Genomic DNA, 26,327 nt, shown 5'->3' with positions numbered 1-26,327 from the left:
CTGCGTGATGACCGGCTCTGGGCTTGTGAGAGGGGTCCCTGTGGGCAGGGCTGAGCGAGCACCAGTAAACCTGCAGACCCCCCACCAGAAGGCCCCGGCCCCAGCTCTGCTCTGCTCACCTGCCTGTGGCTGCAGGGGAGGGGAGCTGGCCTCTCACAGAAATGCCGCTTGGAACTGTGACCTGGCAAAGGACCTTTCCCTACTTTTGTACCACAGTGGCCTTAAATCTTCTAGGAAAGTTCCCAAAGGCAGTCTGTTGATGACCTGCTGGGCCACTCTGGGGCTGCACATTTTATCTCGGAACTACACACCTCCTGAAGACAGAATGGTTTCAGCTCAACCCTGAGAGTCCATTCCATCCCCATGGCTTGGGGTCAGCAAGTGACCTCATGAGGTCTGTGGGGCTGGACGGACAGGGTCGCTGTAAAGGCAGGCGGGTCTCCGGCACTTTCTGCTTGGGATGATTGAAAGCTGGCTGCGGTCCTTCCACAAGGAGGGACACTGGGCACCTGCACCTGGTTCCCATGTTCCTTGTCACAGCATCCGATTTCCCCAGCAGAAGGCCACATCCTGCTCTTAAAACTCCACAGCGTGACTGGGGACCGTCCACCTCTAGCTCAGAGATGGCCTGTGACCATGGCCACTGATGAATAGAATAACACCATCTCTGGTGACTGGCTGAGGCTCACCCACTCTCTGCCCCTTCCAGAGCCGCTGTGCAGAGGACACCTGTCTGTCCACGTGACTGGGGGTGGGGGAACTTAGGAGTCTGCCTAGAGGTGGGGGACGCAGCAGAGGGGTTGAGTCTTCACGATACTATTTGAGCCCCTGGAGCCAGGACCTCCGGTTCCAGAATCCATGGGCCAATCGGAAGAACGCCCCAGACCTGCGGGTGCGGGGGCAGGGGCTGGGCGAGTGACCCAGCCAGACTCCCTGGCTGCTGAGGCCATATCTGCACAGACTTGCTAGGAGTTATCGGTGCCATCTCTTCAGCCTCAACTGGTCACTTCTGAGCTGTGACTTTAAGTTACCAATCTTCAGAGTCTTAACCAGAAGAAGACAGTAATGGTGCCTGCCTTGGAAGATTACGCCTAGAAGGGTCCCTGGCACATAGTAGGTGCTCAGTAAGCATGAGCTCTACCAGCTCTGATGGGTTGGACATGCATTCATTCACACAAGAAGCATTTATTAAGTGCCTACTGTGAACCAGACACAGTGCTAGGTGCTGACCATACCTGGTGGGTGAGAGGAACATGGCCCCTGCCCGCTTCTGTCTTATAATCTTTTGGAGAAATGACAAACCATGGTGGGTTGCCATGGTAACCCATAACTTTGGCCTCACCACAGCCCTGGCCAGTTGAGCTACTTGGACACAGAGATGGAGGTGACTAATGCGCTGTGTAGGGGAAGCTGGGTGGTGAGGGGTTGGCAGCCAGCAACCCAGTGAAGGCCTGGCCTCCACCCCGCCTCTCCAGCCCCGGCTCCTGGGCCATAGGACCAATTCCTGTCAATAAGCAAAGTGCTCACGGTCACAGTCATGGCAACAGGGTTTGAGGGCCCAAATGGGAGGAAAGAGGCCGGGCTCCAGCCTCCCACAGACTTCCAGAAGGGGCCAACGGCTAAGATCCCCCGAGGGCTTCTGTGGGCGGAATCCTCTCCTTGCTGGGTGATCCCGGGATCAGGGTGAGACGGGCCAGTGGGTCCTTGTTGCCTGGCAGAGATCTCTGCAAAAAGTGCAGAGCTCGGGCAGTGGGAGGGGGCACCACCATCCCCAGAGCTGCCACCGCCCCATCCAGGAGCTGGCGTTTCTTGCAAATGCTCTCGCAATGAGCCAGGAGGCTTCTGGAAGTCATCTCCCTAAATGTTTCTGATGAGGGAGCCAAGGTCCTTGGGCGGTCACCTGCCCAAGGTCACAAGCTGGTCCCTGGGAAGGCTCCTAAGACCTATGGGGTTCGGAACCGTTTCCCAGGAGCCTGGGCTGCCCTAGGCAATGCATGAGGGCTCTGGGTGGGTGACCCAGCCTTCAGAACACCTTGACCATATGACACTGCTGTGGGGTCAGCCTTGGCTGTGGGAATGCTGGTCCAAGTCACACTCTCCCAGGGCTGGGTCTTCTCTTTAAAGCAATGTTATCCCCACCCCACAAATGCACACAAAAACTTGACATGGATTCTAAGCTACAGAATAGGCAGGAACTCTGGCGTGGTGGCATACGCCTGTGATCCCAGCGACCTGGGAGGCTGAGGCAGGGAGACCGCAGGGTCGAGGCCAGCTTCAGCAATTTAGCAGGACCTTGTTTCAAAATAAAATTCAAAAGGACCAGGGGTGTGGCTCTGGGTTTAATCCCCAGTACCCCACCTCCCCGCCCCCCTCAAAAAAAGTCAGAAGTGAAGCTGACATAGTTAAGTGGAGGTAGGGCCCTCAAATTCCACCTGCTCCACCTCCCTCCGCAGCCCCAGGGTGCTCTGGAATCCAGAGTGAAAACTTGGTCTTGGACCCTCGGCGGGTGTTGAGGACGGTCTGGGGCCTGCTGGAGCTCGGGTGTTGGCAGAAGTGGGTCTCATGGGCAGGTGACAATGACGACACACACCTCCCTAGAAAGATGATTCAGTGTGGACAAAATGACCATGTCCTTCATCGATCCATCGACTGCTTTTCTAGTTCCTTCTCTCTAAAGGCCTCTGAAAAAGGGGGCTCAAGGTCACACTTCTCAAAACAGTGCTTAGACCCAGTGGCCTTTGTCAGGCTGACCACTGTTGGCCTTCAGCCCTAAGTCACAAATCTCTACTGTCCACTCTGAGCTCGGCCGTGGCTTCTGAGTCCCAGGACACCAGAGCCTGCCCTGGCGCGTGGTCTGCTCTGGGCCTGCGTCTCTGCCCGCGGGACTTGGGTGGATTTGGGCCGGATCTGGGCTGAGCCTGCTCAAACTGGGTCTAGGACAGGTCAGGGGGACAGGGCTCCTTAAAAGTACAAAAGTGTCACTGTCATTCTTCTGGGGTCAGAATTCTTCAGATCCTTGAGGGGCTCTACAACCAGCAAAAGATTAGGACTTCCTGCTTCCCCCTCGGTGCCCACCTCCTTCAAGAAGTCTTTTGGGACCCCCCTTCCTGCACAGTGACCTCTCCCTGTCTGTACATCAAAGCATTCAGGCCATTTCTGAGGGCTCCTGGTCACCTCGTCCCTCCGCAGGGGTCCTGGCATCTTTAAGGGGATATACTCGTTGCCAAAAGAAAGAAATCCAACCGTGCTGCTCTCCTATCAGCTGACCCTTTAAAATAAACCCTGGTAGCTGCTGGTGACCTTGATCCTGCGGCCAGCATCCCGTTCATTGTATGCAAATACTGCCACTGGGCCGCCCTGAGGAATATTTGTGTAAACATGGATTTAACTGCATCCCTGCCTGCGTCCTGTTGACTCAAGTACTGCTTATCAAACTTCTCTCCAGAGCCCTTTTGTGTACCAGGCTCCAGGATTTAATAGTTTGTCTCTTGACCTCTCCATAACCCTGAAAGAGGCAGGCTGGGCCTGGAGATTATCTGTCCCCAAGGGGAAAGCTCCAGTTCTGAGGCCAGGAATCCTGGGTCCAGAGTCAGCCTCCAGCCAAGCTCAGCGCTAGAGGGGCCTGCTGCTCCTGCCTCTCAGAGAGGAGGCCAGCCATGCCTGCCCAGGTCAGGAGGACCGGACCAAGCCATCCTGCCGAGCCCTGAGGCCTGCATGTCACCCCTCTCATATATGTTGTGACAGCCACACATCGCCACAGCCACGTCCAGGATCATGATCATCACCAGCCACGCACATGACCACAGTTGTGTGGCCCACCCCGGCCTCAGGACACCAAAGAAGCATCAGCACCTACTTTGGGGGGCTGCAGGGGTCCAAGTCAGGTGCAGGATGTGAGCATGCCCGCCTGGCCCCCTTCCTCCCACCTGTCACTTCCAGCACCTTGGAAAACGCGGATCAAGGAGTGACAGTGTGCACCTGGCAAGGTCACGCGGAGAAGGGTCATCTTCCCTTCATTTTTAAGTTTTAGTTGGTTGACGCTGGTGTCCATTCCTCCTTCTGCCCCCTACCAACTTCTGTCCTGGTTACTGTCACAGAAGTCACTCTGGGGATGATGACTCATGGAATCTGAGGAGTGCAGGGGATTCTCGAGGTCATCCAGAACCTAAGAGCGGCCTCCCCCATACTGGAAGGCAGCTGATGTCATCTCCCACCTCTGACGTAGTCAACTAAACTCCCACGGAGTTGCCACCCAGCTCAAGTGGTGGCTTCCAGTCCTCATCCTCCTGGGCCCGCTCCCTGGACACCTTCAATTGCCCAAGGACACTCTCAAGTACGAACCACACTGAGCGCGAAGGTCCAAAAGCTCTTTGACCAAACACAACTGGAATATACGGTGTCACCCGCTGCACGACGCGGTGGGTTTTATGGTACTTTCAGGGGAGTTAAGCTTTATTGCCACTAAAAGACCCCAGGAATGCCAAGGGCCACGGGGAGAGAACTCGGTTTTCGTGGTTCCCTGCGGCATCTCCAAGGCCAAGTTTGCTGAATCAATGGGTGAAGTGACATGTCACAAGCCCTCAGAGCTGGGTCACCCTGCAGTGGGTCGTCACTGCTCACCCAGCTTCCAATAAGAACAGACCAGGACACTGCGGAGGGCAGGGAAACCCAGCAGACACCCTGATCCAGGCCTGGGTGCCCCCCACTCAGCGGCTTTGACCAGGAAGATTCTGGAGGAGCCCTCGACTCTTCTAAAATCCCAGTGCGATAATAAGTCCTCATTATTATAAGAGCTCAAAGAAGGTGATGAAGCCACACTGTCGTGAGGTCCCTGGGAGCCACAGAAGCCCAGCTGCCCGGTCCGACCCCCCACCTGCTTCCCCACTCCACCAGACAGGCGCTCCTGCGAAGGCTGGGGTGACATCACTGCGCCACTCCAAACCCTGCACAGACTTCCAACTGCACTCAAAGTCAAAGCCAAAGCCAGTCCTGGTCTGCGGGACCCACAGCTCTGACCATCAGCCACCGGTTCTGCCGTTCCTGCCTCCCCCTCACCCCTTACCCCCTGCTCCAGCCATGCTGGCTGCTTTGAGGTCCCCAATACCCGGCACCCGCCCTTCTCTGAGGCTTCGCTCCTTCCTCTGCCCGGAATGCCCCTTTCCTGGAACCTTTCCTCAATGTCTCTGGCTCAGTGTGACCTTCTGGGCCTCCATTCTAGCCCATTTCTGACCCCCTTCCCGCATTTGCCTTCTCCTTGGCGTTGACCGCAGATGAATGTACTATTTATCTGGTTTACTACATCTGTGTCCCTTATCCCTGCAAGGCTCAAAACTGTGTAGGATTTGATGGTGGTGCTAAGGCCTTCCGGGATGTCCTGGGTAGAAGGGACCCCTCCTCATAAACATAGCTGAGGTCATTCTCCCAAAATGGTGACTTCAAACAAGATGGAAACGGAGCAGAGAAAGTAACCGTAAAGGTAAATGTGAGCGGGCTCGTATCTGAATCGTCAGAAGGGCCCTGTGCAGCCAGCGACAAATGCACTTAGTCTAGGGAAAAAAAAAAAAAAAATAGAAGAACTTGAAGTCCAAACAGGAATCACAGAGAGCCGGGCGCAGTACACACACCTGTAATCCCAGCGACTGGAGAGGCTGAGGCAGGAGGATCTTGAGGTCAAAGCCAGCCCCAGCAACTTAGTGAGGCTCTGTCTAAAAGATAAAAAGAGCTGGGATGTGGCTCAGTGGTTAATTGTCCCTGGGTTCAATACCTGGTACAAAAAAAAAGAACAGGAAAAGGAAAAAAAGAAAAAACCAACCAACCAGGAAACTCGAATACGCCGGCCAGGGAGCCAGGGCCCCCTCAATTTCATGGACACTGCAGGATGAAAACATTCTACAAGAATTGAAATAAATCACTGGCAGGCAGACAGCTACCTGGTGGCTGCTGAGAGGGCTTGGAAGTGGCTGTGGTTGTCCCACGGAGTGGGGACCAAGTCTTCTCCAGCCCTGACCTGCTTCTTTTTCACTTAGTGGGATCTGATGGTGGCAGGAAAGGCTGAGATAACCTGCGACCAGGACAAACATCCTTCCCCAAGTCCCCTATTGTCAGTAAGCTGCCCGCCAGGTTTGTGGTAATTTGTTAGAGAGGCCACAGGAAGCCTGCATGTGCGCGTGCGAACACACACGAACACACACACACACACACACACACACACACACACACACACACAGTCTTGGGCTTAGGCTGTAAGCCTTGTCTTCCCCCTTTGCTCATCTCTGTTGCACCCCCAGAGGCCCAGGGCTGGGCCAACACTCGCCAGACCCTGTGGACAGGCTTGGGAGTGGAGTTTCTTGGGGACTGTCAAGGGCATGATGGGACAGGAGACTTGCAGAATGGGGGAGCATTCCCAAAGCTACCGGAAGGATGAGTTCCGGGCCAGGAACAGGGCTGCAGGCCACGCACTGCGAATGCAGATATGAGGGTTTTCACCCACCTCCCAAACAGGCCCTGGAGTCCTCAGCCTGGCACTGGGCCCACACAGAGTGCCCCTCAGCCACAGGCCCAGGGCTCTCATCAGACACCTGCGGGACACTGGACCAAAGGCTGGAAAAGCCACAGTAGCCACAGACAGTCCACAGCCCCTTCCAGTCCTCCTCCCAGGAGTGCCTGCTAAAATCATGTCAAGCTCAAAGACCCTGGGGACTGGTCAGGGACAGTGGGTGGGTCTGAGCTTTGTGAAAGCTTTGGTGAATTCCAGGAGGGCACAGAAAATTAAAAAGAGGTGCAGCAGGAAGGACCTAGCAAGTGCCTTCCCCTTGGAGACCCTAATGGCCCCGTCTCCAATCCTCTTGTGGGTGAGGATCGCTGTTTTCCGCTTAGGAACTTTTGAACTCTGAAGCGTCTGTGTTCCTTTAAGAAAATCCTCTTTTGGATCAGCTTGCAGCCTGGGACGCTCTACCACTCACAAATGTCCCCCAATCGCTTCACTCAAGGCCGTTATGGAAACTGGGTTGTCACCCCCCTCCTCCTGGACAGGTCAGCTGTTTGGAGGGGCACTGACACGCCTCCTTTCTTTCCCCTTTTGGGACCTCTCCCCTCCAGATTTACTCCCATCAGAACCCGGGCAGGGAGGGCTCTCAGGGAAAGCCACTGCCCAACAGCAACGTAGGCTGCCAGGTGCCAGCCCTGCCCAGTGCTCCTGGGCGACCCTCAAGCTCACTATTCACACCTGTCCCCAGCCCACTCAGCTGTTTCTCTTGTAAATTCCCAACTCCCACAACACTTGGTCCTTTGTCCCCAAGGCCATCGAACCTTGAAACACTCCTGGCCCTGGGGATTGTCCCAAAGTCCACTCACTGGCCCCAGATGCACTCTGGCAAGAAGCTGGAATTCCATATTGCCCACCATGACAGCAAGCGGAAGTCTCATTAGAAAGCAGCCCCAGTAATGGGTCAGATCATTATGAGCTGCAGGGATCCCTCGTGGTCATCCTGCCAGGTCCATGACTGACCCTGGTATGAATGGCACTGGGAAGTTGCAGGGCCCTGTGGGTCCGGTTTGGGTGAGCCTGCTACCAATTTAAGACACATTTGCAATTGGCCCCAGGCTTATTTCCTGGAAGAGGGTGTCCCTTTCCAAGGCAGGTGGAGCCGAGGCTTCCAGTGCATGAACTGGCGGGCCCCACCTGCACGTTATACCCCCTCCCATGCCATGGCCTTCCTTCATGTAGGATTGTTTATGGTCAGTCAAGTTTTTCCAGGTCGATCAAGAACTCCCCAAGCCTACTGCAGTCAGTTACAAGCCTCAGGACTTGGGCCAGCTGGAAGATTCAGAAGCCTCTGTGGGTTGCAGACAGCTAAGGAATGACAATCACACACAACTGTCCCAAACAATCCCCTCCCCAGCCTGCCCTCCCAAGGATCCCCCCTCGGCCAAGGGCTCAGGCAGAAGCCCTGCCCTGGGGCATCCAGGGAAGGAAGTGAAACTGCTGAGAGCAAACCTTCCTTCCTCTTACTCGCACGTCCAAGGGTTAAAAACACTTCCAAACTCTCCTTCCAACGGCAAGGTCAAGCAGCTGTCTAAGCCACCCAAGGAGAAGAGGGAGTCGTGGACAGCTGGCCCCCCACTAGCTTGGTGGTGACAGGCCCTGCCAGCCTGGCTAAGGAAGAGTTAATCGGCAATCAGCTTTGGCTGATAGTTCAGACTCCGAAGTTCAGTCCCAGTCCGAGCCACCCCGGAGGGATTGTAAATCTCAGGGCAGTATTTAACAAAACAAAAGCAACCTGGAATTACATGCAGGTTCGGTTTTCTACAGTACATATTTACTTAATCCCCAAGGTATGTGGCTCCGTGTCAGATCAGCTGGCTTTGCTGGTCCTCTCGCCCCCTGGTTCACAACAGTTTAAGTTTCAAACTAATTCCCTGTTTTCGCTCTTCCTCTTCACAGGGCTGGCTGGAGACGGCCTGGCCTGCCGGCCTCAAATCCCTCTCTCGATTGCTCTTGTCACTGGGTGAGTCAACCCAGCTGAGTTGGGACTGGGGTGACAGCGGCTCACCCTCCCCACTTCTGCAGCACCAGGTCTCCAAAAACGGAAACAGGAGGTGCTGGGACACCCAAAATATTAAAGGCAGTGCCCAGCGAGCAGGACCCTCCCCTCGGTGCCACCTCCCCAAGGCTGTGTTGGGGGAGGGGGCAGGGTCGAAGGTGAGAACAAGGGCTCTTTATCAGCTGCTGGTTACCCCCTCCTCCTCTGTCCTAATTTCCACCTGGGCCTTCTAGTGCCTGTGCTGCCAAGACCCTCTCCTTCCTTTTCAAGACCAAACCAAGTACCCCCTCTCCAGTGTCGTTAGAGCTGCAGTCCAGTCCGCCAGGTTGGGGCTGGGAAGGGGGTTGCCAAGGAAAACACCGAGCCAACTAGCAGGCGGCTCCCCGCTCTACCAGGGAGCGCGCACACCCTGAACTCAGCGGGTGGTGGCACTGGGGGGGGGAGGCCAAGGGGGATCACAACACGTGGAGAATGGGTGGGTCTCCTAAGTTTCGGGATGGGGGCAAACAGCCAGCCACCGATCCCCCAGGAGCCGAAGAGCTCGGGACCTGCCAAAATAGGCAGTCTGGTGTCGGGAAATCCACAAGGTGAAACCGAGGAGCTCAGCGCTGGCGTGTGGCGCAGGGGAGTGGGGGGCCAGAGACACTCAGCTCCCGGGCGAGGGGTCGGGCGGCCGCAGCAGGTGGGGGCACCCCGCGCCAAGGGCCCCTGGCCCTCAGCGCCCACTCCCGGGAGTCGCGGTGCCCACGTACCTTTCTGACGCCGCGCTCTGCAAACTCGCGAGCCAGCTGGCGCCCAATGCCTCTCCCGCCGCCGGTGATGAGGACGTTCTCCCGCGACAGGTCCCGCAGCTTGGCGGGCAGCACCAATCCGACGGCTGCTTTCGCCACCAGATAGATCATCTGCAGAGGGAACACCACCAAGGCGCCCAGCCATTTCCACACCATCCTCCGCGCCGCGGAGCCGGGCAGGGGGCGAAACTCCCCGGACTGAACAAAACAGGAATTAAAAAAGAAAACACCCCAAAACAATAATAAATAAACTGAATAAAAAAGAGAGGCGTCCCACCTGGTCACTCTTGAAATGACCTTTCCACAAATGCAAAGCACCGGCTGAGAAAAGTTGGTGGTGGGGGGGGACTTAAAAAAAAAAAAAAAAAGGATGAATCCTCGGGAGGAGAAAAAGCGTCTTATAAGGTTGGGACCGTGGAGGGGTGGAGGGGAAGCCGGAGGTGGGAAGTTCTAACAAGAAGTTTCTTGCCCTAGCAGCCGTGCCGGCTGGGGAATTCTCAGGTAATGTTTACAGACTGACAGAGGAGTTTAGGCAGGGAAAGGAAAAAAAAAAAAAAAAAAAAAAAAAAAAGGCACCAACCACCCGCGCGCACCCTGCCACAGTCCCGCGGTTTCAAAGTGCAAGATTAAAAAAAAAAAAAAAAAAAAAAAAGCTGTTTCCAAATTGTAGCGCGCCCCCTTCTCCAGGAAAAAAAAAAAAAAAAGTGGGGGAAAAGTGCTTGGAGCTCCCAATTTCAGCCCGCAAAAGTCTCCCGACTCATTGCTATTCTCGGGCTCAGGAAATTGCTTAAACGCGATCTGATTGCCAGCAACGTGCAGGAGAAGTGGGGGGTCCGGGTGTCAGTTTCTTTACGTGCAGGGCTCGCCCTTGCGCGCGCTCGCTCGCTCTCTCCGGCTCCCTCCCTCTCTTCCAGCAGAAGCTGGGAGTTGCCGCTCAATCCGGTTCCCTCTCTCTTCCTTTTAGATTTATTGCCTTCTTTTTGTCCTTTCCAACTTGGAGAGGGCCCGGGCGTGGAGCGCGCGTGGATCGGATGAGTGGATCGTCTGCGCGGCGTTATTCATTCGCTCCTGGGGCAGCTGCGGCGCGGAGCAAGAGGGCGGCCCTCCCCACCCCCCATTTTTTTTTTTAATACCCCATTAAGTCTGATTGACAGTTAAAGTTGTTCCGAGGCTTCACTACCGTTCCTCTGAGTGGCTGCAGCGACCTCCCCTCCCCCTGCGCCGTCGCGGGGCGCGCGCCTGGGCGCGCACACGGGCTCGCTGCGACTCGCTCACTCCTGGGACCGGCTCCTGTCTCTGCAAGCCGGGACTTGCCGCCGGTGTCCCTGAGGGCTCGCAGCTGGAACTCGAACACGCTGGAACCGACTCCAGCGAGCCGGCTCCTCCCAGAGACATTCTTCTTGGCCCGGGCCAGGTGACCACCCCAGCGTGCGGGGCAGGCTCCGGGGAGCTCGCGCATGCCTCGATCCAACCAGGTCGCCTAGAGTTTATTTCAGGTCACTTGGTCATCCCCTGCCTCCAGGTACAGCCAGGAAGCCACGCCCCATCTTTGCCCAGACGCCCTCTATCTTTACAGAGTGTACTTTCTAAGTCTGATCCAAGTCTCACACGTTGCTTGAGGGGGTGGGGGGACCCACTGGGAAGCAGGGTTTTGTTTTTGGGGGGTGGGGGTGGGCAGGGTAAAGGAACCTCCGCCCCAGGTGCCAATAAAATCCCCATAAGATTAGCTGGGAGCATATTTATTGCTCATCGGGGCTAGAATTACCTTGACTGACAGCAATTTCCTTAATAACAAAAGACTGTAAACAAAACATCTTAAACCCGAATTTTGGGCTGCGCAAGGAGCAGCTCCTCTCTTTGGGTCGCCTTTGGGGTGTCTGGCACCCACCTTGCTATCTTCTGCCTTTCCCAGCAAGAAGGTCTCCCTGCTGGAGGGTGGGACTGAGCTATTTAGAGCTGTCTGTTGGAGGAAGTCTGGGAGGTGAGTCACCCGAAAAAGCAGCCCCAGTGAAAAGTGCTGATGGGACTTGCCTCCCGCCCCCTCTCGACGTCCCTGGGCTGAGGAGGGAGAGTGAGCCAGGGAGCTGCCCTGTAATCTGGGGCAGCCTTTTCCAGTCTGAGACTTGTTCAGACTGGGAGGCCTGGGCCTCAGCTCCAGAGGTTCTGATTCAGCAGGTCTGGGTGCACGGGGTAGGTTCTTTGGATGGATGCTCTGGGTGGGTGAGAAAGTCACTTTGAGAAATGCTGATTTGGGGAAGAGAGGACTGGGGACTACCTTTTCACCAGCAAAGGCACTGTGGTTCTGGGGAGAAGTTTGGCAGGTGAAGATCTTCCTTCCTTCGGGGTGAATGGGAACTGCTGGAAGAGCAAAAGGGAGAGAAAGATCAGAACTCAACGCCCTACACCGAGGGCCTGTGTCCTAACATGTAATCTTCCCACTGACTTTGCAGCAGCGGCACCCACAGCCCATTTTCCAGGTTACCCAGCCAGGAAGTGCAGCAGGGAGGGATCCAAATCCAAACTTCATTCCTCTCCCCACCCCACCCCACTCTGGCAAGAGGGAAGGGGGAGGGGGAGGGCCAGGTTCCCAGGCTCCAAGGGCTGCTTCCACCCCACCCTCCAAGAGGATGGCCCAGGGCAGCCCACTGTCTTCCCCGACTCCCAGCACCCCACTAAAGGCGGGAATGCAGTCTGGGGACTGCTTTTTTCCATCTTTGAAGTTATAAAACTAGGACAGAAATTCCAGCCTGGCAAAGACAGACCCACCAGGCCTCTGAAGAGGACTCAAAGCTGGGTACCCCCCAGACTGTGCCTGACTCTGTGCTCATCTGTTATCCTTGGAGCCACCTAGTGGCCAGTGTCAGACACTACACATCCAAGCTGCCCAAGCTTCCAGCTGACCGCAGTCCTTCTTGGGTCCAACTGTGCTTTTTTTCCCTCCACATAAAGTTAACACCTTGAGTCTAAAAGGACTTGCAAAGATCTTAGTCCCCTTCACCTTTTCATGGCAGAAAACACCAAAGCACGGAGGTATCATCCAGCAACCCATCTACAGAAGCATGGTTACCCCAAGCAGCTACCTTGCGCTGTCTGATGCTGGACCATCTGGGTGACCACTAGGTCCCACTTATATCTCTTGGGCGTGTGATTGGGATGGAGGGTGGCTGTGGGGGGAAGGAGACTGAGAAACCCAAATGGACTTGCACATGGGCCCTGCACACATTTTCTCATTTAATTCCCCTAGCAGCCTGGGGAGGTAGGTGTCATTGTGCCACCCAGTGCAGCAGGAAACAGTCTCAGTAGATCATTGTGACTCCATCAGGGCCACACAGGTGCTTCCCATCGAGTTTGGGATGAAGTTTTCTGTGAACACGTCAAAAGAGAATGGCAGACCCTAGGGGCAGCCAGAGGTAGGTGGTGGCTCTGTTTCTGCGAGGTTCACCTTCAGGATGTGGAGTATGGTTTGGCATTCCTGTGAGCCTCAGACTCCCCCAGCATCAGCTGCCAGGGAGGAGCATTGGGGCTAGAATTACCTTGATTGACAGCCATTTCCTTAATAAGAACGACTGTAAACACCCCACAAATCCCAGGGCACAGGGGCACCAGGCTGGAGGTGTGCAGGTCAGCAGGCCAGGCCTAAAGGTCCTTGTGGTTTCAGTGAGGACGGCACGGGACACGTCCTTCCCAGTCCCCTCATCCTCCACCTCCTCTCTCAGTTTCCTCGGGGCGGGAGGTACAGAATCTCACTCCAGGGTGAAGTTTGAAATTTCACGTCCAGGCCTGGGAGGAGAGCCCCACACTGTCTGCACTCCCCTCCAGAAAATGTGAAAGGGGCCTTTGTGGGCTTGGTGGGAGAGGTGAGCTGCAGCCTGGAGTGCTAACTTTTTCCATGACTCAGTCCTGCCAGCCAGGGAGGTGTGAGGCCAGACAGGGAGGCTGGAGCTGTGGCTGAGCTGCCTCCTGACCTTGGTGAGCGGAGGGAGCCCTGAGAGGCTCCGAGCCTTAGAGTTAGAGGTAGACTGCCCAGGAAGCCGGCCCTGCCTGGGCCACTGGGTGGTAGCTGTTCCCCGACCACTGGAGCCGGTTCCATCTTTCTTGGACCATTCTTCCCCAGTTCCAAGCATACACAGGCTGCGTGTTCTTCATTTACAAGGCATATTCTTTACCACCACTGCGGCTGAAAGTTGGGCCCCAAGAGCCAACAATTTTAAAAAGTGGGTCTCGAGCCTTGTCTTACTGAGAGAGACAGAAGTCACTCATCTTCTGGGCTCGAGGTGCGACCCTGGAATCCCATCAGCTCGGTGGGCTGAGGCAGGAGGATCATAAGTTCTGACCAGCCTCAGCAAGACCAACAGCTGCTAAGAGGTGGAGGTGCTCCATTTACTTTCAAAGCATATAAGCCTCAGACCAGCAGGAGAGAACCACCCAGGGATTCCCGGGCTCCCTTCCCAGCCTTCCAGAACCAGCATCTTCACGGAGACTGGGCAGGTGGTTGCTGGTTGCTGGGTGGAGGGGAAGATGACCACCACTGCTCCCTCTCTGTGTCCCCATGTCACATGCGGCGCCTGCATGAAGCTTCCCTGACTCTTCTGCCACCACTTGGGCTCCTCCTTCCTCGGCCTGTGGCTCTCACTAGCTCCACGGATGCCAGTGAGGCAGGATGGTGGACCGGCTCTGGAGGGGCAGGGGCATGGTCGGTCAGCTGCCCTGCAGAGCTGGGGCTGGCATGCCCTCATTTCAGGGTTACCCCCGCCCGACCTTCCTCCTGGGGGGACAGGGCCATGCATCCTGCTCCCCAAAGCCCCCCGAGAGGCCCCTCCCCGCCGAGGCTGGCCCAAGCACCCTCTGGCCATCCTGCTGCCCCCCGACTGCTGGGGTGTCCTCAGAGTCTCACCTGGGGTTGGAGCTTCTGGAGGGTTCTGGAGGGTGGGCCAGGCTGGCTTTGTGGACCTGTGACCATCCGTCACCCTGGGCCCCTGCTCTGGCCCCGTGCTCTGGCTGACACCCTCTGCCACCCTCCGGGATTTGTGCTTCATTTTGTGTGGGGCACTGACGCCAGGTCAGCTTTCCCCAGGGCAGAAACGGAGTCACTGAAGCCAGATGTCAGGAGCAGGGGCGTGAAATGTCCCCTGAGGTGTGTCTTCAGTCACCCACACTCTTGCCAGGCTCTGATCTAGGTGCCGACAGACAGCGGTGAGCAGAACAGCAGAGCCCTTGCCCGGGGGCTGGCTTCCTCCCTTGCCACATGGGGAGCCCTACTTGACCACAGGAAGGGGGGACAGAGCAGTGGGTGGCCCCCAGGACCCACTCCCTCCAACAGCCCCCCTCCTAGAGTTTCCCTCCTCCCAGCAGCCCGTTCAGCCCGGAAGCCATCGTGGGCCCAGCCCGGGGTGACGGTGGGGCCCTCGAGAGTCCATCACGTCCCAAAGCCCAACCTGGGGACACGGTCACACTGGAGAACAAGCCTTCAGTAATGAGCTTTGGGGTCCCCAGTGCAGCAGGGTGGGCGGGGCCAGTAGTGGGGTTTGTGAGGACAGAGTTATTAGGTGCTGGGGAGAGTCACCAGGGGCGTGGGGACAGTGATGGGTGGGTAGGGGAGTGATAGGCGCAGGGTGGTGGGAAGCCTTTCTGAGATAATGTTTGAGCAGAGTGCAGTGTCCCACCCCCCAGGACCTCTGGTGGACAGAGTCCTCCTGGAGGGACAGGGAGCCCCAGGCAGGGCATGCTTGGGGGCTGGGACAGCAAGCAGAACTGGGAGGTGGGTGCCAAAGGGGTTTTGTGGGGCAGGGCAGGGGGTGGGTGGGTGGGGTTGGCACTGGGGTGGGGGCTGCGTGGTCACAGTGTGGACCCTGGGCCAGGGGCGTCTGCATCACTTGGGCACGTGTGACAAGTGCAGACTCCGCTCAGACCCCCCGAATCCACCCGACCCTGCATCTCATCCAACAAGAGCCCTGGGAGCCCCTGTGCCCACTGGGGTGTGAGGGGCACAGGAATGGGGGACTGCGTTTCCTCTGCAGTGTGCCTGGGGCCTTGGGAGGGGTGGTCCAGCACACAGGTGGACCTTGGCATCTGTGTTTGAGAAGCCTGCCTGGCCACCAGGTTGGGACACAGTGGGAGCTCAGGGTGGATGCAGCAGCAGTGCTAAGGATGCTGTGTGGGGGCTCAGGCCGGGGATGGCCCCGGGTCGCCAGAGTGATGATGGGGGTACAGTTCAGGGGCTTCCCAAGGATCACCGTCCTTCCAAGGAACAGAAATCTTGGGGGCCAAATTCCAGGAGGCAATGCTAGTGCCCACTGCTGAGCCACTCTGCCCCTCGCCTGGCCTTTCCTCCAGCTGTGTGTGTGTGTGTGTCTGTGTGTTTGCGCACATTTGTGTGTGTGCTGCTGCTGCTGGGGATGGAACCCATCCCCAGGCATTATGCAAGCTGGGCATGTGCTCTGCCACTGAGCCCCACCCACCCCACCCATTCCTCTGTCTCTAGCAAAAACATTATTTATTTATTTATGCTGGTGGGGCTGAACCCAGGGGCACTCTAGTACTGGGTCACATCCCCAGCCCTTTTTATTTTAATTGGAGACAGGGTCTTCTAAGTTGCTGGGGCTGGCCTTGAACTTGTGGTCCTCCTGCCTCAGCCGCCTGAGTTGCTGGCCTTACAGGCATGTGCGGCCGTGCCCAGTTTGAGAAGGATGGAGACACCAGCAACTGTGCCGTGCTCCACTCACACATGCAGACACACGTGAGTGCGAGCAGACACTCCCGCTTCCTCTCACAATTGGCTTCTTTTCCCTGAGCAGAGCCGGCCAGCGGCGTGGCTTCGAGAGGCCTGGATTGGGAAGCACTTCTGGTCTAGTGGAAAGAGTGTCACATAGGGTTTAAAACTGGTCTTGGAGGGTCTTTGCCAGCATGGCTGCCTGGGGCACATGAACTGTCCAAGATGTCCAGCCTGGGCCTCTTGCCTGGCCAAAGCAAACAGGAGTGCAGGCGTAGGCTGGGGGGATCTCTGTGGGGAGGGGACGCTTGGGCGCCTCGGCATTCAGGAAAGTGAGTCTGGAAGACTTGAGACAGTTTAAAACCCTCGTAAACCACCTCCCCTTCCTATCCAGAGCCTCTGCCAACGGGCCCCTCTCCTGGCCAGCCTTCCTCCTGGCCCACGGGTCTAGACACATAAAACGCAGGTAGAATGGATCCTTTCAGCCCAGATGGTGCCCCTCCCACCCCCCACAGGTGGCCGTTTTCCTGGGCAGGGCTGAGGCTTCCTCTTCCATTAAGTTTCAGAACCCCAGGCCAGCCGCCTGGAGAGGGGTTCGCAGCGAGCTGTCTGAGAGGACGCTGGGGACGCTGGGGTAGACTGTTTATTCTGGCCGCCAGGATTGGAGAGGGGCGGGCACAGGCTGGAGCCAGAGCCGGGATGGGGCAGGAACATGGGTGTGGGGGGTGCACTGAGCTAGGGAACAGGTCCCAGGGGGCGAGTCACCTGAGAAAACTGGGGCCGAGGCCAGGAGGCACCTGGTGGCCCTCTCCCCCCTCCTGCCCCTGGTCAGATCATTCTAAACAGCTGTGGTTTGAAGCTGCTGCTTAGCTGTGGGAGCTGGGGCAGGTGACTGGCCCCTGAGCCTTTGTTTCCTGTCCCTGAGGTAGGAGTGGGGCTGGTGCTGTGAAGTCCTGGTGAGGTGTCCGCAGGGACCGGAAGCCCAGTGGCTGTTAGTTGCCTTCTGCTGGCTACTCTCTTGGGTAGCCTGGGGGTGAGGGTGGAGCCGGGTGGGTGGGGACCCAGCTGGGGCCCGGGGAAGGCTACATCCTTGGCCTCAACCCAGAATTGAAATCAGGAATCTTTTCTGTAAAGGGCTGTGTGGGCCCTTCTGTCTCTGTAGCCTCAAGTTGTCACCTCTGCTTTGGCAGCCCCAAGGCCTCCACAGGGGGTGCACAGGGGCATGAGCCGGGCGTGGTGGTGCACGCCTGTAATCCCAGTGACTCAGGAGGCTGAGGTGGGAGGATCACACGTTAGAGGCCAGTCTCGGCAACTTAGAGAGGCCCTAAGCAACTTAGTGAGACACTGTCTCAAAAAATAAATAAATAAATAAAAAGGGCTGGGGATGTGACTCAGTGGTTAAGCACCTCTGGGTTCACCCCCCTAAAAAAAAACCTCCATTGTATGGACACTGAAATTTGGATCTTAAACAATGGGCACATGTCATGAAAGAGTCTTTTTTTTTTTGATCATTTTCTAACCATTGAAACATGCAAAAAATATCCTTTGTGTAGGAAAATGCTTCTGGCCAGATTTGAGCCCTGGAGGGTCCTTGGCCAGTGTCTCCCGTGGAACCTTGGAGATCAACAACAAACCTCAGCCTCTCACTGCCTAAGAACAGGTGTGGAGGGTCTTAGAAGACCAGGATCTGCTTCCTCCAGGCTTTCTGGGAATGCGCCCCCAGGGCTGGCCCGAGCTCCCCTTCACTGTAAGGAGTGAGAGGCCCTAAGGAGGCTGGGTTTCACCAGTGGCTTGACCAAAAGCAACAAGACGGACAGTGTGCTGTGGTGGGAAGCCCCCGCCCCCCGCCCCCCAGTCCCGTCGACATTTACCCTGGGCAGGGGGAGGTATTAAGAGTGGAAACTTCTCCCAGTGACGACATTGATGGGTGGGACTGTGGGGAGGCGATTGAGGCCTGGGGCTGGGGCCCTCATCCGGTGGGTTTTTAAGATGCCGCAGTCCCGCCAGCAGTGGGAGGGTGGCTGGAGCCCAGGAGACTGAGACCAGCCTGGGCAGGACGGTGAGCCCTGAGACCGGCCTCAAAGAAAGAAAAAAGAAGGAGACACCTGAGACCTGGATTCCCAGTCCCTCTGGCCATGGGATGCCTGGGTCCACTTAGGACTCTGCAGGGTCTCCACGGGCAATATGGGCCTCACCAGGTGCAGCTGCCTCATCTTGAATTTCCCAACCTTCAGAAGCCCGAGCCCAGCAAACCTCTTTTTCTTGTGAGTTACCCAGTCTGGGGCGTTCAGTTATAGCCACTGAAGATGGGCCGCTAAGACCCAGGGAGCCCAGCCAGCCAACATTTACCAGGTGCCTGCCGCGTCCTGGGGGCCATCTCCAGCTCCTTAAAGGTCCTGTCTGATTTAGCCCAAACAAATGAGGGAACTGAGAGCCCCGAATGTCAAGTCGCTTGCCGGAGTCCTCAGGCTTGGAACCAGCCAAGCAGGAGTCAGAACCTGCAGGGCCTAACCTGGGACCTGGGCTGAGGCTTGATGCCTCTCGGGAAGGACTGACGAAGCCTCTGACCAGCACGGCCTTGTCCTGCAGTGGGTGGAAGGCAGCACGTACCGGGCCCTGGGCCATCTGCCTCTGTGGCTGTCAGTGGCCCGGGGTGTGACGGTGCTGCCGGCCCGGGGTTCTGTCTCCAGCAGCTCCAGTGTTGGGAAGCCCCGGGAGCCAATGGTTCGGCCTCTCCCTGCGTGTTGCCCTAGGTCAGTTCATGGAAGAACACAGACACAAGAAAGTGCGTAAGTTTGAAATAAGAAGATTACGTCTCAGCCCGAGCACGTCGTGGTGGCCTGCTGGCCTAGCAGGCTCAAGGTCTTGGGTTCCACCCCCAGCACCAAGATTCACCCCCACAACCTGCAGGAAAAAATAAGGTTTGTCTCAAACTTGACAAACTGAAGGAGACTCTTACCATTTACTGAGCACTTCCAGTCCTATGCCTGGGGCTTCTCATGGAGAAGTCTCTTAGCTCTAGTAACCTCTGACTGCAGGATATCTGTTGCCATCCCCACTTAACAGATGAGGAAACTGAGGCCAGGGAGGAGGGGAAACTTCCAAACAGGGTTAAGTGGTGTTGATGGGACAGATGGAACAATCAGGTCCTCGGGAGGTCGTGAATCTGCAGCCTCAGTCAGGAGCTTATTGGGTTCATGCTGAGGCAGTTCATCATGAAGGAAATGAACAACAAGCCAAAACCCATGTGTATGATGTTGACAATAGATGACATCATTTAAAATGTAGTCTAGAAAGGAGGGTATTGTTGGGAATTTTATGCTCAAAAACAATTTAGTTCCCTGGGAATAGAAGTTATTTTAGTTGACTTTCTGTCGTTATAATGAAATACCTGAGGCAAGGTTAACTGTTAAAGACAAAAGGTTTGCTTTGGTTTTCAGTCCCGAAATTTCCAGGCCAAGATGAGTGGCCTCGTGGCTTTCAGCATCATGAAAGAGTGTGTGGCGGAGCAGACCTCTCGCCCCATGAGTCAGGGAGCAGACAGGAAGAGACTAGTCCCCTTTGAAGGCACCCCCCACTGACCTCAGGACTTCTCAAAGGTTCCACCACCTGCCTAGAGTGGCACCCTAGGGACCGAACCTTTAACACACGGCCCTCAGGGGACACTCACCCAGACCGTAGCAGAAGTCCATTTCCCCATGTTTGTAGCAATGAAACCCTTAAATACCAGAACCCGGGACTGAGTCACCAGAATGGACGTGAGAGGAGAAGCCTGAGGCACACACTCCTTAGTGGCTACCAGACTGGGATTCACCGTGTGTGCCATGTGCCACTAAGTACTTTATTTTCATTTAATTTAACCTCATTTAAGCCAAACAACTCCCTGGGGTTGGGATCCACAGCCCTGTTTGACATCTGTGGACAGGGACCTGAGGCACCTCTGCCCAGGGGGGCAGGTCTGGAACCAGAATTTAGCTCAGTTTGGCTTCGAAGCCCATTCTCTCTGCCCCCTGCCCTAGATTGGCCTGCCTCTGGCTCTCTGCATGCACACACAGGGGCACGCACCCGTGTGTGCACACGCGCGCCCGTGCGCACACACACACACACACATACATACACACGCACGGTCGCACACACGTGCATGCAGGGGAAAAGGCAGGAGGAAACTCAGCAGGTTCCCGCTGCCCCCGGATGAGCACTCTATGTGATTTTATCTTGTTTTAATGTCTTTTTATATATTCACAGTGTTTTATAATGAGTTTCTGCTAAGAAAAATCCACTCAATGATCTTTCTGTTGAAGTGGCTGCTTTAGAGCCAGCAGGATGCTGTAAGTCCTGGGGTCCCGCCACAGGTCCCTGCCCCAGGCCTCCGAGAACTCTCCTCAGAGATAAGGCAGAGAGGGGGCTGGGACCCTGGCTTCTTGGAGCCGCCTAATCCGTCCTATAATACCTTGCTTTGTAGGAAAGTTCTGTGCATAAATCCCATAAAATCCCATAATATGGAGCTGACACTGAGTTTACCCAGAACATAATCTGCTAATGATCACGGCTTGCCAGGGGCCTGCAGAACACCGTCAGCCGGCCTGCAGCCCCAGCTCCCTCCCCCACGTCCTCTCTAATAAGGCCTCTTTTCATGAGTTTATAAAAACACTTTGTTCAGATCACATCGGGTCTTTACTTCATCTTAGTGGAACACTGGACGACTGTGGGGCCCGCGGAGGCTCGGGCCTCAGAGGAAGCAGCAGGTTTGTAAACTCAGGGTAGGTGACCAGCCTTCCGGAAGCCCAGGACCTCCCTGGGGGATGGGACGCTTCCTGAGGCTGCTTTGGGGGAAGAGGGACAAAGTGGGACAGGTTGAGTGTGCGTGTTGGCTACCCCGCCTGGCAGCAGTACTGGAAGTGCCTGTTGCGTCAGGAAGCCTGAAATGCAGACAGGCCGGCCCCCACCTCCGCGTGCCTCTTCCCTCAGATTTTAAATGAGAGCTGCATCCTTCACGTCGCTGGCTGTCACTTTAAGACCATGGACAGTGCTTGATGCTTGATAGATGTTCTAAATTGTCCTTCTCTTCCTCCCTTCCCCTGCCAAATTGCTCCTGGATAGTAACCTACTGCCTGGTTTTTCATAGTTCGGCGTTTGACATTGACAGTCTGAAAACAGAACAGTTGCAAAATATAAAAACCAAGAATTCCTGCCTTCACTCTTTTGTTTTTGTGTATATATATATATATATTTTTTGGTACCAGGGATTGAACCCAGAGGTCCTTAACCATGGAGCCACATCCTCAGTCCTTTTCTATTTTTTGTTTTGAGACAGGGTCTCATTGAGTTGCTTAGGGCCTTGTTGAGTTTCGAGGCTGGCTTTGAACTTGCGATCCTCCTGCCTCAGCCTCCAGAGCCACTGGGATGACAGGTGTGCGCCCCCGCACCCGGCTTCCTTCACTCTTATGTTAACCTTTTACAATTGCTGCATTTATCTACCTGCTCACCCATCCACACCCACACAGCACCCTCCACCCACCCATGAACCCACCCATTTATCCATCTATGACCTGTCTTAAGAGGACCTTGCAGACGTGGTTTCCTGATAGTTTCCGGTACTTCAGTATATATTCCTTAAAATCAACAGGTTCCTATTACATAACCATTGAACTTCTATGAAAACCAGGAAATTGACACTGATGCAATACTATTAGGGAATCTACGGACCTCATGCAGATTTTGCCAATTGGGCCATTGACATTTTTTTTTATAACACAAGAGAAATATTTATTCCCACCCCCCTCCTCTGGCCCAGGAACAAATCCAAGAGTACATGTGACATTTGATTTTCACACTTCTTTGGAATCCTTCTATCTAGTTTTCTGTCTTTCTTTGTCTTTCATGACCTTGGCGTTTTTGAAAAGCACCGGTTGACAGGGTACAGTGGCACACACCTGTAGTCCCAGAGACTAGGGAGTCTGAGGCAGGAGGACTGCAAGTTCGAGGCCAGCCTCAGTGACTTAGTGAGACATTGTCCCCAAAATAAAAAAAAAATAAAAATAAAAAGGGCTGAGGACGTAGCTCAGTGGTGGAGTGTCCCTGGGTTCAATCTCTAACCATCTCCCCCACCCTCTCAAAAAAGGAGAGGGAGAGATGTGCACAGGGAACAGACCACCTGAGGGCGCCACGAGAAGGGGCCACCTGTGAGGCAGGGAGAGGCCTTTGAAGAAGCCAAACCCGCCACCAGGTTGACCTAGGGCCTCTGGCCTTCAGAGCTGTGGACGCCGTCCTGTCTGTGGTGGAGTCAGGTTCAGGTCAGTCACTTTGCAGAGGGTCCCTCCCCTGGCCGGGCTCAGTCATCTCTTCTTGCCACTGTAATAGGCACCTCTTCTCACAGGCAGCCTGTGTGCAGGGCCGTGCCTGGGTGAGCCCTCCCTCCAACAGCCTGCCCATCTTAGAGGAGGCAAACCTGGCAGGTGGGGTTCAGGGCACACGGCTGGGGGCGAAGGAGCCCGTGAGCCCCGGACGCGGATCTAGGAATGGAATCATGGGAACAATTAGGGAAACAAAGCACAGAATTAGGAGACTCTGCGGCCGCAGCAGGGGGGCAATGCCCTGCCTGGTCTCTGGGGAGCACCCCTGGCTGAGGATGCAGTTCGGCTCACTCAGCGTCACCTTTTAAGATTTTTTAGTTGTCAATGGACCTTTATTTAATTAATTCATTCATACGCGGTGCTGAGCATTGAACCCAGGGCCTCAAGCGGCCTAGGCCAGCGCTCTGCACTGAGCCCCACCCACCCACCCACGGGAAGCTATTCGTACAGTTGCTCCCAGCCCACCCTGGGATTGGCCCTGCTCCCCTCTTTTGAGCCCGTTGGAGTAACAATAATTTGGGGCACAGAGACATTAATCACAAGGGCTTAGTCACATGTTGGGGGTCCCTCCCGAGTCCGGGGACCTCCTGAGGGCAGCAGTTGGGACCATCCTGTGCCCCCCGCCCCCAGCCCTGGAGCCCTGGAGCCCTGCACGGAGGAGACAGCAGGAAGGTGGCTGAGCCCCAGGACTCGGGGACTCAGGGACTTGATTCAACCAGGACAAAGGAGGGCCCCGCGCCCCTGGGTGGGGTTTGCCCCAAGGAGCCTAGAAGCAAAGCCGAGGCCCCTGTTCTGCCTCTGTCCTGCGCCCTCTGTGGAAACCGCTTCCCACCTGTGGCTTCTGCAGGTTGGGGAGGAGGATGGAAGGGACTGGAGGGGAGGGATTCTCCCCCAGGAGGAACAGGCTCCTGTTATGGCTGTGGGCCCGGTGGGTGTGGATCAGGAAGGTGTTCGCTGCTTGGCAGAAAAACAAGAGCAGCCCCCGCTGCCCCCAAAGACAGCCTGGCTTCTGAGAGCCTGCGTCAGCTCTGGGGACATGGCCTCAGCAGACTCTGCTTCCCGGACGCATCTGAGTTGCCCCGTTGGCTCCTTTCAGAAGGTGCAGAGGCCACCCAGAGAGTCCCCGAGTGTCAGGGGCCGAGGAGTCTGCCAGTCCCACCTCATCTCTACCCTCCCTTCGAGCCCTGGTGAAATGCCCTCTCCTCCCAGAGACCTTCAAGTTTTCCCTGTGAAAGGGCAAAATCACAACCCATCTAGTTGTGCAGATCTTAACTGGCTTGATTTGCGATTCTAGAATAAAGTATCAGTACAGACCAAAAGTAGCTCAGAGCGCCCTCCTCTGCCACACCGGCAGGTGGCATTTATGTCCAGACAGCAGGCAGTGCACACGGAGAAGGGAAGTGGGGTACGGGCAGCCTGACTGGCCACAGCTCACTGGGTTTGAGCAGTTGGCTGCTTGGGATGGGCTGAGGCTTGGCCACGGGTTGCAGGGGTAGGTGTCAGCTCGCTGTCCAGGGGCAGCTGCAGGCCACACCGAACACCCCCAAAACACAGCGGTTCCCACTTTTTGGGTTCATCATCCTGGGCTTCTAAAGGATTCAAAATGATGTTTTGGGGCTACTGACCCCCAGGGTGGTGAGGACCCAAATAATTGATGTGGCCCTGTGACAGAAGTTTAGGGATCCAGAGAGAACTCTGAGTCTCTAAAGGCAAAAGATCCCTGTTAAAATATAGAACAAGTCAGTCCAACTTGTGGGTCGGACAAAGGAGTCTAAGGGACCCAAAAGGGTCAGGAGGTAAGGACAGACTAAGCAGCCCTTCAATTAGCTCCTGATTTTCCAGTTTGCTCTAAGTGTTTCAGAATGTAGCAAGACAGGAATGAGCCCTCCGGAGAGAGAGACCCTGACCTTACCAGGCCAGGCACCGCCCCTGGCCCGATCACCCGAGGGACCGCCTCACTGCCAGAGATGTTGGGGTAAACCCAAACCCACCAGATCCCCTGAGGGGTGAAGTGATCTTGCCCAGTATTTCCCAGCCCCGGGCAGCCCAGACCCTTTGGATCCTACACATCCACCTAATTAAGACCCTAGAGATGGCCCACACCCTGCTCCTCCGGGTGTGTACGCCTTTGCCCTTTTCTTTTTCCCCTCCTCCTCTTCCCCTTCCTCCTCCTCCTCCTCCTCCCCCCTCCTCCTCTTCTCCTTCCTCTTCCTCCTCCTCTCCTTTTTCTCCTCTCCTCCTCCTCTTTTCCTCCTCCTCCTCCTCCTCCCTGGTATTAGGAGTCAAACCCAGTGGTGATCTACCACCAGGCCCTTTTCAGTTTTTGAGACACAATCTCACCCAGTGACTGAAGCTGGCCTCAAACTCTTGATCCTCCTGTCTCGGCCTCCCCAGTCACTAGGACTAGAGGTGTGCAACACCCTCAAGTTGCCTTTGGCTTTCTTGTGAAGCTCTTCTTCTCCTTGCTGAAACCTGACTTATTATCCTTAAGTTCTTTTCTGTGATGGTGTCAGGGACCTTCCAGTTTGGGTGGAGGTGTTCCTTAGACCTCCTCAGATCCCACTTGGTAGTAGCCAATCTTGGCAGAAGATCTGCAGGTAGGGACTCCTGTAACCCACCCCCGAATCCCCACAAGGCTGGGCTCCCTCTCCTCCCCTGGGTCTCTAGGCAATGTCACCTCCACTGGCCAGTCACACCTCCTCCATCTTACCCCTGCCCATCTGCCTCATTCTTTTTCAGGTAGGGTTTCTCATCGATTTATCGTACTTAAACTGTTCGTGGTCATTATCTGGGTCTCCTCCTTGAAGCCAGCCTCCCCACCTGGCAGGAATTTATCTCAGCACCTAGACTAGGGCCCAGCTCAGAGTAGGTGCTCAATAGATGTTTGTGGGGTGAAGCAATTCCTATTACACAGGCAATCCCCAGGCCAAGGTCATGGGCGGAGAGTTACTCCGTGTCACACAGAACAGCAGCTTTCAGGCTGGGCTGTCCCGAGTCACTCTGTTTCCTGAAGCCCAGGGCTACTCCATCTTGAGGGCAAGGGCTGAAGCAGGACGCTTGGTAGCTTTTCTGGACGAACAGGTCACCACCAGATGTGGGACCTACTGAATGTGTCTAGAAGAAGGACCCGAGTTGCATAAGCACATCACATAATCATGCTAAGGAAACAATGACCACTGTCCACTCACTGAGGGAGAGCAGAGGCTCATGGGTGAATGGGTAGGACGCCCATTTCAGGGAAACCAGGCCCCAGAGCACCAGGCCACCTGATGGTGCGGCCTCCTCACCCGAGACAGCGGTAGGTGGGCAGCACACCCATCAGTCACCTCACCAGGCCGGCTGGTGAACCCCTCACCGGGGTGACAGGCCTTGAGCTCTGGACTCCGTCCCTGGGGCTTCCTGCTTGGTGTGGCCACCTGAGACGGCTGGCATCTCATTCTTACTTCTACTCGGCAAATTGGTTTCTTGAAGCCTTTGTATGACCACCTGCGGTGACTGTAGAAGCCCTCTGCCTTTGATTCAATTTTGCCTCTTTTAATATTGTTATTATCTGGTACTAGGGGTCGAATCTAGGCATGCTTCCCCTGCCAGGACTATATCCCCAATCCCTTTTTATTTTTTATTTTGAGATGAGCTCTCACTGAGTTGTTTAAGGCCTTGCTACATTGCCGAGGCTGGCCTTGAACTGGTAATCCTCCTGCCTCAGCCTCCAGAATCACAAGAATAATAGACAAGTGCCATTGGATCTGGAAGTTCTGCCTTTTAAAACCTTGTGTCTCCAGTTGACCCTAATCTTAGTTATTTTGTAAACTGTATCATTGTACAAAGTGTGATATGTGACTTGAATGTGACAGATATTAATAATTAATATTGAAATGGAATAAAAGGATCTGTAATTGCCCGCCTATAGCTATCAAGTGAGCCATAAGTA

General features: G+C 55.6%; 1 protein-coding gene across 5 annotated transcripts in view; it reads right to left on the bottom strand.

Annotated features, from left to right (window-relative positions):
• Positions 1-10,603, bottom strand: part of Dhrs3 (dehydrogenase/reductase 3) — a 32,653-nt gene extending 22,050 nt beyond the window's left edge. Inside the window, exons 1-2 of one of the 5 annotated variants that reach the window (XM_076861257.2) lie at positions 9,612-10,590; positions 9,296-9,445 (exon numbers count right to left, since the gene is read on the bottom strand). In XM_076861257.2, coding sequence (XP_076717372.1) covers positions 9,296-9,445 — 150 coding nt within the window. In that variant the 5' untranslated portion in view covers positions 9,612-10,590. Of the gene's footprint in view, positions 1-5,624; positions 5,721-8,279; positions 8,301-8,827; positions 8,850-9,295 lie in introns of those variants that run through there. The other 4 variants (XM_076861256.2, XM_076861261.1, XM_076861260.1 and 1 more) reach the window with 4 other exon arrangements.
• Positions 10,604-26,327: the final 15,724 nt, after the last annotated feature.

Source organism: Callospermophilus lateralis, chromosome 7 (genome assembly GCF_048772815.1).
Source record: "Callospermophilus lateralis isolate mCalLat2 chromosome 7, mCalLat2.hap1, whole genome shotgun sequence".
Classification (NCBI taxonomy): domain Eukaryota; kingdom Metazoa; phylum Chordata; class Mammalia; order Rodentia; family Sciuridae; genus Callospermophilus; species Callospermophilus lateralis.
The sequence above is the reverse complement of the archived record's forward strand: the minus strand, read 5'-3'. Positions and strand labels throughout refer to the sequence as shown.